This window comes from Chiloscyllium plagiosum, unplaced genomic scaffold, assembly GCF_004010195.1.
Source record: "Chiloscyllium plagiosum isolate BGI_BamShark_2017 unplaced genomic scaffold, ASM401019v2 scaf_8577, whole genome shotgun sequence".
In the NCBI taxonomy this organism is placed as follows: Eukaryota; Metazoa; Chordata; class Chondrichthyes; order Orectolobiformes; family Hemiscylliidae; genus Chiloscyllium; species Chiloscyllium plagiosum.
In genome coordinates, this window is record NW_025210035.1 from 1 (window position 1) to 16306 (window position 16306).

Here is a 16306-nt window from a genome sequence, read left to right on the forward strand (position 1 = left end):
GACCTTGAGGAGGGGGGGGTGATGCCCTCTGTGGGCGAATAGCTGGCCGGCTAGTCAACATGGGGAAGCAACATCAGGAATGGCAATTTGGATACAGCGGACGGGTTCAGAGGTCAAGGGGCGGGAAAGGGGAGGCTGGGTCAGTTGCTGAAGGGCTGGAAGCCTTGACAAGCCCGTTCCTGAAAAGGCCAGGCACTGACAGAAACCTCCTCTTCTCTTTCAGAATGAAGGCATTGTCCCTCAGCCTCTGGGTGGTAGGCCTCAGCACCGTATCAGGTTAGCTCTTCATAATGTTTCTCTCTCTTTCCAAAGGTCAGCAAGCGACGGAGTGAGCTCAGGTCGAGGAGACTCCCTGTGGAGGGGCTGGGACTGTTCCCTCAGGGCCAGGAAGGTTCGGGGGGGGAGACTGAATCAGGGCGTTCAGAGTCCCCAGGGTCTAGATCAAGTCGGTGGGGGAGAGGCTGTTCCCAGGAGCAGGAGGGTGCGTCCACAGAGGAAGACGGATTGGAGAGAATAGGGAAAAGGAGCAGAAGTTTTGAGGGGGGGGGGGGTGGTTGGGAGAGGGAGAGAGAGACGAGGCGTATTTGTGTTTTTCTTTGACCCAGCGAGTCTTGGGTGCACTGCCCGAAAGGGAGAAAGGTCAACAGGAATGTTCGAGAGGTGAATCCTGAAAGGTGACCCGATGGGGGAACGGGGCAGGAGGGGGAGCCAAGGGGGGAGATATTTCAAAGAAGCAGAGCTGATCTGATGGGCCGAATGTCCTACTTCTGCTGCGTGTAACTCTGAAGATCCAAAACTTCTAAAAGGCCCATCACCATTCTTAGTGTTCAAAGGCAAAAGATCAGGTGACCAGTTTCCAAATCGGTTCTCCAGAAACATAACATCTCCTGGACAATCAGAGACTAATTGCAGTGGGACCCAGTCTGTGGACAGTCAGAGACTAATTGCAGTGGGACCCAGTCTGTGGACAGTCAGAGACTAATTGCAGTGGGACCCAGTCTGTGGACAGTCAGAGACTAATTGCAGTGGGACCCAGTCTGTGGACAGTCAGAGACTAATTGCAGTGGGACCCAGTCTGTGGACAGTCAGAGACTAATTGCAGTGGGACCCAGTCTGTGGACAGTCAGAGACTAATTGCAGTGGGACCCAGTCTGTGGACAGTCAGAGACTAATTGCAGTGGGACCCAGTCTGTGGACAGTCAGAGACTAATTGCAGTGGGACCCAGTCTGTGGACAGTCAGAGACTAATTGCAGTGGGACCCAGTCTGTGGACAGTCAGAGACTAATTGCAGTGGGACCCAGTCTGTGGACAGTCAGAGACTAATTGCAGTGGGACCCAGTCTGTGGACAGTCAGAGACTAATTGCAGTGGGACCCAGTCTGTGGACAGTCAGAGACTAATTGCAGTGGGACCCAGTCTGTGGACAGTCAGAGACTAATTGCAGTGGGACCCAGTCTGTGGACAGTCAGAGACTAATTGAAGGGGGACCCAGTCTGTGGACAGTCAGAGACTAATTGAAGGGGGACCCAGTCTGTGGACAGTCAGAGACTAATTGAAGGGGGACCCAGTCTGTGGACAGTCAGAGACTAATTGAAGGGGGACCCAGTCTGTGGACAGTCAGAGACTAATTGAAGGGGGACCCAGTCTGTGGACAGTCAGAGACTAATTGAAGGGGGACCCAGTCTGTGGACAGTCAGAGACTAATTGAAGGGGGACCCAGTCTGTGGACAGTCAGAGACTAATTGAAGGGGGACCCAGTCTGTGGACAGTCAGAGACTAATTGAAGGGGGACCCAGTCTGTGGACAGTCAGAGACTAATTGAAGGGGGACCCAGTCTGTGGACAGTCAGAGACTAATTGAAGGGGGACCCAGTCTGTGGACAGTCAGAGACTAATTGAAGGGGGACCCAGTCTGTGGACAGTCAGAGACTAATTGAAGGGGGACCCAGTCTGTGGACAGTCAGAGACTAATTGAAGGGGGACCCAGTCTGTGGACAGTCAGAGACTAATTGAAGGGGGACCCAGTCTGTGGACAGTCAGAGACTAATTGAAGGGGGACCCAGTCTGTGGACAGTCAGAGACTAATTGCAGTGGGACCCAGTCTGTGGACAGTCAGAGACTAATTGAAGGGGGACCCAGTCTGTGGACAGTCAGAGACTAATTGAAGGGGGACCCAGTCTGTGGACAGTCAGAGACTAATTGAAGGGGGACCCAGTCTGTGGACAGTCAGAGACTAATTGAAGGGGGACCCAGTCTGTGGACAGTCAGAGACTAATTGAAGGGGGACCCAGTCTGTGGACAGTCAGAGACTAATTGAAGGGGGACCCAGTCTGTGGACAGTCAGAGACTAATTGAAGGGGGACCCAGTCTGTGGACAGTCAGAGACTAATTGAAGGGGGACCCAGTCTGTGGACAGTCAGAGACTAATTGAAGGGGGACCCAGTCTGTGGACAGTCAGAGACTAATTGAAGGGGGACCCAGTCTGTGGACAGTCAGAGACTAATTGAAGGGGGACCCAGTCTGTGGACAGTCAGAGACTAATTGAAGGGGGACCCAGTCTGTGGACAGTCAGAGACTAATTGAAGGGGGACCCAGTCTGTGGACAGTCAGAGACTAATTGAAGGGGGACCCAGTCTGTGGACAGTCAGAGACTAATTGAAGGGGGACCCAGTCTGTGGACAGTCAGAGACTAATTGAAGGGGGACCCAGTCTGTGGACAGTCAGAGACTAATTGCAGTGGGACCCAGTCTGTGGACAGTCAGAGACTAATTGAAGGGGGACCCAGTCTGTGGACAGTCAGAGACTAATTGAAGGGGGACCCAGTCTGTGGACAGTCAGAGACTAATTGAAGGGGGACCCAGTCTGTGGACAGTCAGAGACTAATTGAAGGGGGACCCAGTCTGTGGACAGTCAGAGACTAATTGAAGGGGGACCCAGTCTGTGGACAGTCAGAGACTAATTGAAGGGGGACCCAGTCTGTGGACAGTCAGAGACTAATTGAAGGGGGACCCAGTCTGTGGACAGTCAGAGACTAATTGAAGGGGGACCCAGTCTGTGGACAGTCAGAGACTAATTGAAGGGGGACCCAGTCTGTGGACAGTCAGAGACTAATTGAAGGGGGACCCAGTCTGTGGACAGTCAGAGACTAATTGAAGGGGGACCCAGTCTGTGGACAGTCAGAGACTAATTGAAGGGGGACCCAGTCTGTGGACAGTCAGAGACTAATTGAAGGGGGACCCAGTCTGTGGACAGTCAGAGACTAATTGAAGGGGGACCCAGTCTGTGGACAGTCAGAGACTAATTGAAGGGGGACCCAGTCTGTGGACAGTCAGAGACTAATTGAAGGGGGACCCAGTCTGTGGACAGTCAGAGACTAATTGCAGTGGGACCCAGTCTGTGGACAGTCAGAGACTAATTGAAGGGGGACCCAGTCTGTGGACAGTCAGAGACTAATTGAAGGGGGACCCAGTCTGTGGACAGTCAGAGACTAATTGAAGGGGGACCCAGTCTGTGGACAGTCAGAGACTAATTGAAGGGGGACCCAGTCTGTGGACAGTCAGAGACTAATTGAAGGGGGACCCAGTCTGTGGACAGTCAGAGACTAATTGAAGGGGGACCCAGTCTGTGGACAGTCAGAGACTAATTGAAGGGGGACCCAGTCTGTGGACAGTCAGAGACTAATTGAAGGGGGACCCAGTCTGTGGACAGTCAGAGACTAATTGAAGGGGGACCCAGTCTGTGGACAGTCAGAGACTAATTGAAGGGGGACCCAGTCTGTGGACAGTCAGAGACTAATTGAAGGGGGACCCAGTCTGTGGACAGTCAGAGACTAATTGAAGGGGGACCCAGTCTGTGGACAGTCAGAGACTAATTGAAGGGGGACCCAGTCTGTGGACAGTCAGAGACTAATTGAAGGGGGACCCAGTCTGTGGACAGTCAGAGACTAATTGAAGGGGGACCCAGTCTGTGGACAGTCAGAGACTAATTGAAGGGGGACCCAGTCTGTGGACAGTCAGAGACTAATTGCAGTGGGACCCAGTCTGTGGACAGTCAGAGACTAATTGAAGGGGGACCCAGTCTGTGGACAGTCAGAGACTAATTGAAGGGGGACCCAGTCTGTGGACAGTCAGAGACTAATTGAAGGGGGACCCAGTCTGTGGACAGTCAGAGACTAATTGAAGGGGGACCCAGTCTGTGGACAGTCAGAGACTAATTGAAGGGGGACCCAGTCTGTGGACAGTCAGAGACTAATTGAAGGGGGACCCAGTCTGTGGACAGTCAGAGACTAATTGAAGGGGGACCCAGTCTGTGGACAGTCAGAGACTAATTGAAGGGGGACCCAGTCTGTGGACAGTCAGAGACTAATTGAAGGGGGACCCAGTCTGTGGACAGTCAGAGACTAATTGAAGGGGGACCCAGTCTGTGGACAGTCAGAGACTAATTGAAGGGGGACCCAGTCTGTGGACAGTCAGAGACTAATTGAAGGGGGACCCAGTCTGTGGACAGTCAGAGACTAATTGAAGGGGGACCCAGTCTGTGGACAGTCAGAGACTAATTGAAGGGGGACCCAGTCTGTGGACAGTCAGAGACTAATTGAAGGGGGACCCAGTCTGTGGACAGTCAGAGACTAATTGAAGGGGGACCCAGTCTGTGGACAGTCAGAGACTAATTGCAGTGGGACCCAGTCTGTGGACAGTCAGAGACTAATTGAAGGGGGACCCAGTCTGTGGACAGTCAGAGACTAATTGAAGGGGGACCCAGTCTGTGGACAGTCAGAGACTAATTGAAGGGGGACCCAGTCTGTGGACAGTCAGAGACTAATTGAAGGGGGACCCAGTCTGTGGACAGTCAGAGACTAATTGAAGGGGGACCCAGTCTGTGGACAGTCAGAGACTAATTGAAGGGGGACCCAGTCTGTGGACAGTCAGAGACTAATTGAAGGGGGACCCAGTCTGTGGACAGTCAGAGACTAATTGAAGGGGGACCCAGTCTGTGGACAGTCAGAGACTAATTGAAGGGGGACCCAGTCTGTGGACAGTCAGAGACTAGGGATATCTGGTTGGCATGGACGGGTTGGACCGAAAGGTCTGCTTCCATGCTGTACATCTCTATGCTATGACAGGAGGCAGAGTGGAAAAGGAGTGGGTGTTTACGGTGGAGCCCAGAGAGAGAGAGTTAGGAAGACAGAGGAGCCGGGAATGAGAAGCCCTGCTAATGTGGGAATGGGTCAGTTGGAATCCTACAGGAATCTGAAGGCAGAGAAATTGGCTCTGGAACCCCCTGGTGAAGAGGCAAGCAACCGGAAGCTTAATGACTCAATCTCCATCTCACTCCTTTTGTCTGCCTTGGGATAAATCCCGCCATTTTCCGGGCTACTGTCCATCCTGAGGAAGGCTCACGGGACCTGAAACATCTCTCTCTCTGCCAATGTTGCTGAGTTTCTCCAGCAATTTCAATCTCTGGTTCGGATCTTCACCAGTCTCTGTCTCAATTGGGGTGAGATCAGGATTGGGACAAGCTGCGATACCTCAGCATCTCGTAAACATTCTGTGCTTTGCTCTCCTGTTTACATTCACTGTTGACATATTGACCGGGGAACAGGATGACTCTCATGAGCTTTGGAACTCAGCCCCGAGTTAATTGTTGCTTGAGAATATTTTGGTTGGGAACACCACGAGTTCTGAAGAATATTTTGTACAGTCCTGGGGAGTACTCAGAAGTTGGGTCCAGAAAAAGTTGACTTCTATTGGTAGAAAGCAGGAAGTCGGTTTTGGTTCAGAAATAACGCTGAGTTGCCAATGCACAGCTGAGGATTTCCACCATGCGCCAATCAGGACAGATTGCAAGAAATCAAAACTTCAAACAATCGAAGCAATAGGTTGGTGGCCATCTTAGCGCAGTAGGCAGCGAGTCAGTCTCATACTCTGAAGGTCCTGAGCTCAATCCTCAGAGAAGGCAGGTTTCTGGGGTGGCATGGTGGCTCAGTGGTTAACACTGCTGCCTCACAGCACCAGGGTCCCAGGTTCGATCCCAGCCTCGGGCGACTGACTGTGTGGAGTTTGCACATTCTCCCCGTGCCTGCTTGGGTTTCCTCCGGGTGCTCCGGTTTCCTCCCACAGTCCAAAGATCAAGGTCAAGGTAGATTGGCCAGGGGAAATTGTCCCATAGTGCCCAGGGATGTGCAGGTTAGGGTGGATTGGCCATGCTAAATTGTCCCATAGTGCCCAGGGATGTGCAGGTTAGGGTGGATTAGTCAGGTGATAAATGTAGAGTAATAGAGTAGGGGAATGGGTCTGGATGGGATACTGTTCGGAGGGTCAATATGGAATTGTTGGGCCAAAGGGCCTGTTTCCACACTGTAGGAGTCTATGAACGCGGCTCAACTTGGCACCCAATCAGGAGAGTAACAACCCCTTCATGCAAGTTGTCATGAAATTTGGCACTCTTGCAAGTGTCCTGATGGAGACCAGATGTCTGTCTCTTCCCAATCGCATGATACGACGCCAAGCTTTCTGTAACAAAGACTTGGCGCTGCAGATCAGCAGAGCTGCCATAAAAATGACCATGTTGAGGGATTGCGGAAGGAGGAGGGGGAGGTTACACTGAGCGATGGCTGTCAGTGACTAACTCCAGGCTGGCCGAATGACCCCATCTCTGGGAGGGGGTGGGGGATGGAGGAACACCTCAGGCTAATCCTGCCAATAGGAACAAAGAACATTCTAGACCACTTGGGTGGCACAGTGGCACAGTGGTTAGCACTGCTGCCTCACAGCGCCAGAGACCCGGGTTCGATTCCCACCTCAGGCGACTGACTGTGTGGAGTTTGCACATTCTCCCTGTGTCTGCGTGGGTTTCCTCTGGATGCTCCGGTTTCTCCCCACAGTCCAAAAATGTGCAGGTCAGGGTGGATTGGCCATGCCAAATTGCCCGTAGTGTTAGGTGAAGGGGTAAGTTTAGGGGAATGGGTCTGGGTGGGTTGCTCTTCGGAGGGTCGGTGTGTTGGGCCGAAGGGCCTGTTTCCACACTGTAAATAATCTAATCTAGACCAGGAACAGGCCCCTCCAACCCTGTGCTGATCCAGATCCTCTATCTAGACCTGCTGTCTATTTTCTAAGGATCTGTCTCCCTCTGTTCCCTGCCCATTCATGTATCTGTCTGGATACATCTTAGATGATGCTATTGTGTCCATTTCTACCACTTCCCCTGGCATCGCGTTCCAGGCACCCACCCCCCTCTGTATGAACAACTTCCCACACACATCTGCCTTAAACCTTTCCCCTCTCACCTTGAACTCGTGACCCCTAGTAACTGAGCTCCCCCACTCTGGGGAAAAGCTTCTTGCTACCCACCCTGTCTATCCCTCTCATGATTTTGCAGGCCTCAGTCAGGTCCCTCCCCTCAACCTCCATCTTTCTAACGAAAATAATCCGAATGTCCTCAACCTCTCCCCATAGCCAGCACCCTCCATCCCAGGCAACATCCTGGTGAACCTCCTCTGCACCCTCTCCAAAGCATCCACATCCTTTTGGTAATGTGGCGACCAGAACTGTACGTAGTATTCCAAATGTGGCCCAACCAAAGTCCGATACACCTGTAAACATGACCCGCCAACTCTACTGTACTCAATACCCCGTCCGATGAAGGAAAGCGTGCCGTATGCCTTCTTGACCACTCTACCTACCCACGATGCCACCTTCGGGGAACAATGGACCTGAACACCCAGGTCTCGCTGTACGTCAATTTTCCCTGGGACTTTTCCATGTAAAGTATAGTTCGCTCAGGAATTGCACCTTCCAAAATGCATCACCTCGCATTTGCCCGGATTGAACTCCATCTACCATTTCTCTGCCCAACTTTCCAGTCTATCTATATTCTGCTGTATTCTCTGGCAGTCCCCTTCACTGTCTGCTACTCCACCAATCTTAGTGTCAACTGCAAACTTGCTAATGAGGCAACAGACACCTTCCTCCAAGCCATGTATGTATATTACAAACAACAGTGGTCCCAGCACGGATCCCTGTGGAACATCACTAGTCACAGGTCTCTATTTTGAGAAGCTCTCTTCCAATACTACTCTGTCTCCTGTTACCCAGCCAGTTCTCTATCCACCTAGTTAGTACACCCTGGACCCCATGCGACTTCGCCTTCTCCATCAGCCTACCATGGGGAACCTTATCAAACATCTTACCAAAGCCCATGTATATGACATCTACAGCCCTCCCCTCATCAATCAACATTGTCACCACTTCAAAGAATTCCATTCGGTTTGTAAGACATGACCGTCCCTGTGCAAAGCCATGTTTCCTATTACTGATAAGCCCATTTTCTTCCAAATGAGTATATATCCTATCCCTTAGTATCTTCTCTACCACCTACATCATGCTCACCGGTCGGTAATTACCTGGATTATCCCTGCTCCCCTGCTGAAACAAGGGGACAGCATTAGCAATTCTCCAGTCCATCAGGACCTCCCCCTTGCTGCAAAGATATCTGTTAAAGCCCCAGCTATTTCCTCTCCCTCCTCCCTCAGCAACCTGGGGTAGATCCCATCTGAACCTGGGGACTTGCCCAACTTAATGCCTCTCAGAATACCCAACACTTCTTCCCTCCTTATGGTGAATTGACCGAGAGTAATCAAAGATCTAATCCTAACCTCAACGTCCGTCATGTCCCGGTCCTCAGTGAATAACGATGCAAGGTACTCATTAGGAATCTCTCCCATTTTCTCTGACTTCACGCATAATTTCCTCCTTTGTCCTTGAGAGGACCAATCCTTTCCCTCATTACTATCTCGCTCCTTATATACAAAATAAAAAGCTTTGGGATTTTCCTCAGCCCTGCTTGCTAAGGATGTCTCGTGACCCCTCTTAACCCTCTTAGTTCCTCGTTTCAGATTGGTCCTACATTCCCGATACTCTTCCAAAGATTTGTCTGTCTGCAATCACCTAGACCTTATGTACGCATCCTTTTTCATCTTAGCTAGTCTCACCTGTCATCCATGGTTCCCTAATCTTGCCACTTCTCTCCCTCATTTTCACAGGACCATATCTCTCCTGAGCTCTAATCAACCTCTCTAGAAAAGCCTCCCGCGTATCGAATGTGGATTTCCCTACAAACAGGAAGGGGATGTAAATCCACTTCTCTGGAATTACGGGAAACTGGGAGGGCAAGCACAAGGTTACCAAAGTGTTCAGGAGAAATCCCTCCCAACCTGCCTCATCAGTCTCTGTCCGGAAGGGAAATCTGCTGTGCTTACTCGTGACTCCAGGTCACCCGAGTGACGTCAATTCTTAGACTGGTGACAGTGTGGAGGGAGTTTTCCCAGCCTGCTGCAGTGCAATGGCTGAAACTTTACTCTATATCTAACCCCGTGCTGTCCCTGTCCTGGGAGGGTTTGATGGGGGACAGTGTAGAGGAAGCTTTACTCTGTATCTAACCCCGTGCTGTCCCTGTCCTGGGAGGGTTTGATGGGGGGGACAGTGTAGAAGGAACTTTACTCTGTATCTAACCCCGTGCTGTCCCTGTCCTGGGAGGGTTTGATGGGGGGGACAGTGTAGAAGGAGCTTTACTCTGTATCTAACCCCGTGCTGTCCCAGTCCTGGGAGTCATAGAGACGTACAGCACGGAAACAGACCCTTCAGTCCAACCCGTCCATGCCGACCAGATGTCCCACCTGCCAGCACCCGGCCCATATCCCTCCAAACCCTTCCTATTCGTATACCCATCCAGATGCCTTTTAAATGCTGTCATTGTACCAGCCTCCACCACATCCTCTGGCAGCTCATTTCACGTACCACCCTCTGTGTGAAAAAGCTGTCCCTTAGGTCTCTTTTATATCTTTCCCCCCTCACCCTAAACCTATATCCTCTAGTTCTGGACTCCCCCACCCCAGGGAAAAGACTTTGCCTATTTACCTTATCCATGCCTGTCATGATTTTATAAACCTCTATAAGGTCACCCCTCAGCCTCCGACGCTCCAGGGAAAACAGCCCCAGCCTGTTCAGCCTCCCCCTGTAGCTCAGATCCTCCAACCCTGGCAACATCCTTGTAAATCGTTTCTGAACCCTTTCAGGTTTCACAACATCCATTTGATCCCAGAGCATTCACATGATTTTATAAACCTCCAACCTACCATCATTAGCAACAAATGAACTGAGGACATCCTGAAGGCACTAGGATCAGTCTCAAGTCAGTGGTGGGTAGGGTAGGGTGGGGTGGGGGGGGGTGAAGATTCATCAAAGCGATAGGTACAAGATCAGTGAAGAAATTGGCAGATTGCCTGTAACATGGGCACAGGAGGAGGCCATTCAATCCGTCGAGCCCGTTCCATCCTTCAGTAAGAACACCCATGGCCTAATTCCACACCCCTGGGCCCATATCCCTTCAGATCATGGGTTAACAAAAGAAATACACCTCTCGGATTCCAGCTGAACACCTGATCCACTGCCATGTGTCGAAGGGCTTCCACACTCCTCTTCTGAAAGCTCTGGCCATCATTCTCAGACTCAAACCCAACTGGGTTTTATTACCTACCCAGGAAGCATTGAGAGGCAGTGAGCATAAAATACCCAGGGATGTACAGGTTAGGGTGGATTGGCCATGCTAAATTGTCCCATAGTGCCCAGGGATGTGTAGGTTAGGGTGGATTGGCCATGGGAAATTGTCCCATAGTGCCCAGGGATGTGTAGGTTAGGGTGGATTGGCCATGCTAAATTGTCCCATAGTGCCCAGGGATGTGCAGGTTAGGGTGGATTGGCCATGCTAAATTGTCCCATAGAGCCTGGGGATCCACCCTAACCTGCACATCCCTGGACACTGTGGGACAATTTAGCATGGCCAATCCATCCTAACCTACACATCCTGAACACTATGGGACAATTTAGCATGCCCTATCCACCCCAACCTACACACCCCTGGACACTATGGGACAATTTAGCATGGCCAATCCACCCTAACCTGCACATCCCTGGGCACTATGGGACAATTTAGCATGGCCAATCCACCCTAACCTGCACATCCCTGGGCCTATGCGACAATTTAGCATGGCCAATCCACCCTAACCTACACACCCCTGGGCACTATGGGACAATTTAGCATGGCCAATCCACCCTAACCTGCACATCCCTGGGCACTATGGGACAACGTAGCATGGCCAATCCACCCTGACCTACACATTGAGTCATAGTGACGTACAGCACTGAAACAGACCCTTCGGTCCAACCCGTCCATGCCGACCCAGATATCCCAACCCAACCTAGTCCCACCTGCCAGCACCCGGCCCATATCCCTCCAAACCCTTCCTATTCATATACCCATCCAAATGCCTCTTAAATGTTGCAATTGTACCAGCCTCCACCACATCCTCTGGCAGCTCATTCCATACACGTACCACCCTCTGTGTGAAAAAGTTGCCCCTTAGGTCTCTTTTATATCTTTCCCCTCTCACCCTAAACCTATGCCTCTAGTTCTGGACTCCCCGACCCCAGGGAAAAGACTTTGTCTATTTACACTATCCGTGCCCCTCATAATTTTAACCACTATTAGATCACCCCTCAGCCTCCGACGCTCCGGGGAAAACAGCCCCAGCCTGTTCAGCCTCTCCCTGTAGCTCAAATCTTCCAACCCTAGCAATATCCTTGTAAATCTCTTCTGAACCCTTTCAAGTTTCACAACATCTTTCCGATAGGAAGACCAGAAGTGCACGCAATATTCCAATAGTGGCCTAACCAATGTCCTGTACAGCTGCAACATGACCTCCCACATCCCTGGGCACTATGGGGTAATTTAGCATGGCGAATCCACCCTAACCTGCACATCCCTGGGCACGATGGGACAACTTAGCATGGCCAATCCACCCTAACCTACACACCCCTGGGCACTATGGGAGAATTTAGCATGCCCTATCCACCCTAACCTACACACCCCTGGGCACTATGGGACAATTTAGCATGGCCAATCCACCCTAATCTGCACATCCCAGGACAACATGGGACAATTTAGCATGCCCTATCCACCCTAACCTACACACCCCTGGGCACTATGGGACAATTTAGCATTCCCTATCCACCCTAACCTACACACCCCTGGGCACTATGGGACAATTTAGCATGGTCAATCCACCCTAACCTGCACATCCCTGGACACTATGGGACAATTTAGCATGGTCAATCCACCCTAACCTGCACATCCCTGGACACTATGGTACAATTTAGCGTGGTCAATCCACCCTAACCTGCACATCCCTGGGCACTATGGTACAATTTAGCATGGACAATCCACCCTAACCTGCACATCCCTGGGCACTATGGGACAATTTAGCATGGCCAATCCACCCTAACCTGCACATCCCTGGGCACTGTGGGACAATTTAGCATGGCCAATCCACCTTAACCTGCACATCCCTGGGCACTATGGTACAATTTAGCGTGGTCAATCCACCCTAACCTGCACATCCCTGGGCACTATGGGACAATTTAGCATGGCCAATCCACCCTAACCTGCTCATCTTTGGGCTGAGAGAGGGAGCAGGAGCAAACCCATACAGACACGGGGGAGAATGTGCAAACTTTCCACAGACAGTCGCCTGATGCTGGAATCGAACCTGGGACCCTGGCGCCAGGAGGCAGCAGTGCTAACCACTGAGCTACCCCAGCTTTTCTACTGAAAGAAAGTACATCCAACTATCAGAAAGTGCCATAGACCTAGCCCCAGAAGATTTGTCAGGAGTTCAGAAGAGATTTCCCAGGATGATGCCGGGTACGGAGGGTTTGAGTTATAAGGAGAGGCTGGGACCTGTTTCACTGGAGCGTAGGAGGTTGAGAGGTGACCTGATGGAGGAGGTTAATGAAATCATGAGGGTTATGGATAGAGTTGATAGTAGGAATCTTTTCCCGAGGGTGGGGGCAGTTCAAGAGTAGGCTGCATATTAGTGGGCGGCACGGTGGCACAGTGGTTAGCACTGCTGCCTCACAGCGCCAGAGACCCGGGTTCAATTCCCACCTCAGGCGACTGACTGTGTGGAGTTTGCGCATTCTCCCCGTGTCTGCGTGGGTTTCCTCCGGGTGCTCCGGTTTCCTCCCACAGTCCAAAGATGTGCAGGTCAGGTGAATTGGCCATGCTAAATTGCCCGTAGTGTTAGGTAAGGGGTAAATGTAGGGGTATGGGTGGGTTGCGCTTCGGCGGGTCGGTGTGGATTTTTTGGGCCGAAGGGCCTGTTTCCACACTGTAATCAAATCTAATCTAATCTAATCTAATTTATAAGGTGAAAGGAGAGAGATTTCAAAAAGACGTGAGTGGCAAGTTTTTTTTCCCCAGTGTGTGGTTCGTGTGAGGAATGAGCTTCCTGAGGAAGTGGGGGGTGTGGGGACAGTGACAACATTTAAAAGACATTTGGATAAGGACATGAGCAGGAAAGGGTTGGAAGGGGGATGGGCCAGGAGCAGGCAGGTGGGACTGGCTTAGTTCAGGGATTATGGACTGGTTGGGCCGAAGGGCCTGTTGTCGTGTTGTGGGACCAACCCAGTGAGAATATTACTGCCTCCACCATTTTGACCCCGCTGCCCATTGGGGTTAAGAGGAAGGAGAGGTGATCTGATTGAAGCTTAGAAGATCCTGAGGGATCATTTGGAGGATAATCTCAAAGCAAAGGGGGAGGAGACAGTTTCAGAATAAAGGGCTTCCCTTCAAGAATAATGGAAGTGAACAGGCATCTCTTCTCCCAGGGTTGTGAGCAGAGGGCTAGTCTCATGAGGGTTAGGGTGGAATGACGGGAAAGGGGAGGTGAGGAACGTCGGATCAGTCACGATCCTGTGGAATGGGTGGGGTCAGGCTCGTTGGGCCAACGACCTGTTTCATATGAAGTTTTGGGATCCACCACCCCCCCCCTCCCCCAAAGAGCTGGAGGGAGTCTGGGCCATTGGAGAGAGCACTGAGAATTGGAAATATTCCCACGGAATGAAGGTTTGGGGGGAGTTGGTTGGCGTCCGAGAGTGTTAGCTTACCCAGAAGGAAGTGGGATCCTTAATCCCAGAGGGTAGGATAGGGTAGGGGGTGGAGAGAAAACAGGAGCGCCCAGATGGAGGGCAAGGGGGAGGGATGAGGGCGGAGTAGAGATTGGCGCACACCGCGCACGGGTAGTGACGGGCCGAATGGCCAGATTGTCCCACCGTTGCTGCAGCTGTACAGGACTCTGGTGCGGCCGCACTTGGTGTATTGTGTACAGTTCTGGTCACCGCGTTATAGGAAGGATGTGGAAGATTTGGAAAGGGTGCAGAGGAGATTTACCAGGCCGTTGCCTGGTATGGAGGGGAGGTCTTACGAGGAAAGGCTGAGGGACTTGAGGCTGTTTTCATTAGAGAGAAGATGGTTGAGAGGTGACTTAATAGAGACATATAAGATAATCAGAGGGTTGGATAGGGTGGACAGGGAGAGCCTTTTTCCTCGGGATGGTGATGGCGAGCATGAGGGGGCATAGCTTTAAACTGAGGGGGTGATAGATACAGGACAGAAAGGACAGAAGAAATTGGAGAGGAAGTAAGGCCATTCAGCCCATTCAGCCCATTCAATCACAGCTGATGGGCATTTCAACACCACTTACCGCACTCTCCCCATAGCCCTTAATTCCCTGTGAGATATAAGAGACGTCAGAGGTAGTTTCTTTATTCAGAGAGTAGTAGGGACATTGAAGCGCTGCCTGCAACAGTAGTAGACTCGCCAACTTTAAGGGCATTTAAATGGTCATTGGATAGTCATATAACGTCATACAGCACGGAAACAGACCTTTCGGTCCAACCCGTCCGTGCCGACCAGATATCCCAACCCAATCTAGTCCCACCTGCCAGCACCCGGCCCATATCCCTCCAAACCCTTCCTATTCATATACCCATCCAAATGCCTCTTAAATGTTGTAATTGTACCAGCCTCCACCACTTCCTCTGGCAGCTCATTCCATACACGTGCCACCCTCTGCGTGAAATGTTTGCCCCTTAGGTCTCTTTTATATCTTTCCCTTCTCACCCTAAACCTATGCCCTCTAGTTCTGGACTCCCTTGAACCCTTTCAAGTTTCACAACATCTTTCCGATAGGAAGGAGACCAGAATTGCACGCAATATTCCAACAGTGGCCTAACCAATGCCCTGTACAGCCGCAACATGACCTCCCAACCCCTGTACTCAATACTCTGACCAATAAAGGAAAGCATACCTAACGCCTTCTATGGATGAGAATGGAATAGTACAGGTTAGATGGGCTTCAGACTGGCTCCACAGGTCGGTGCTACATTGAGGGCCGAAGGGCCTGTGCCGCGCTGGAATGTTCTATGTTCTACTTCATTCCCCCCCCCTCCTCTGTGTTCCCAACAGCTTCTGCTTGCGATGGGGTTAAGGAACAGAACGTGACGGGCCAGTTCGGGGGTCAGGTGATCCTGCCGTGTTACCAGAATGGCGCCGAACGGGTGTACTGGCAGACGGAGGTCGACGGCGAGCTGGAAGTGGTGAACACATTCTGCGCTGGAGCGCCGTCGGCGTGCGGCAAAATCAGCGCCCGCTACGTCAACCGCTCGCGTTTCCTTGGCGACCCCCGGAAGGGGAACTTCACCCTCCGCCTCTGGGCTCTCAGTCCCCGCGATGAGCTGACCTACCAGTGCGTCACACAAGATCCGATCTTGTGTCACAGCTTCCAAATAACTATCGAAGGTACGTGGGCAGCTCGGAGTCGAGGGGGTGGCGAGGCGAGGGGGGAGGGGGGGGGGAGCAATTTGGTTTCGAAAAGGCGCGGAGAGAGAGGGCCATTCGGCCCGGCCCTGTCCAGTCTGGCCGATCCGTTTCCCAAACCCTCGCCCGCTGTGGGGCTCCCACCCAAACACTTTCAGGACGGAGGACGGTGACAAGAGCAGGAACAGGCCCTTCGGCCCATCGGGACTGCGCCGACGCAAGGCGCCTTCAAATCCGTCCTCTCCTGCCCGCCCTGCCCTCTTCATAAGGCCGTGGGTTCCAAACACTCCCCAACCTTCGCTCAAAGCCCCTTGAAAGCTCCTGCTCTTTGCTTTAAATCGATGCCCCCCACCCCACCTCCGTTATTGACCATGTTGCTAAAGGGTAAATGTTCCTCCCTATCTGCTCGATCCACGTCCCTCAGAACTTGGTACACGCCAGGCATATTCCAGCTCAACCTTCACCTACAATTTCTCAAATACAGCCTCAACTACAACCCATAGTGCCCAGGGATGTGAAGGTTAGGGTGGATTGGCCATACTAAATTGTCCCATAGTGCCCAGGGATGTGCAGGTTAGGGTGGATTGACCATGCTA

The 16306-nt window shown here is 51.8% G+C and overlaps 1 protein-coding gene across 1 annotated transcript in view; it reads left to right on the forward strand.

Annotated features, from left to right (window-relative positions):
- Positions 1 to 59: 59 nt before the first annotated feature.
- Positions 60 to 16306, forward strand: part of LOC122546852 (ICOS ligand-like) — a gene marked incomplete at its 3' end in the record, with an annotated part of 18072 nt that continues 1825 nt past the window's right edge. Inside the window, exons 1-2 of the mRNA XM_043685473.1 lie at positions 60 to 276; positions 15360 to 15692. Coding sequence (XP_043541408.1) covers positions 60 to 276; positions 15360 to 15692 — 550 coding nt within the window. The remainder of the gene's footprint in view (positions 277 to 15359; positions 15693 to 16306) is intronic.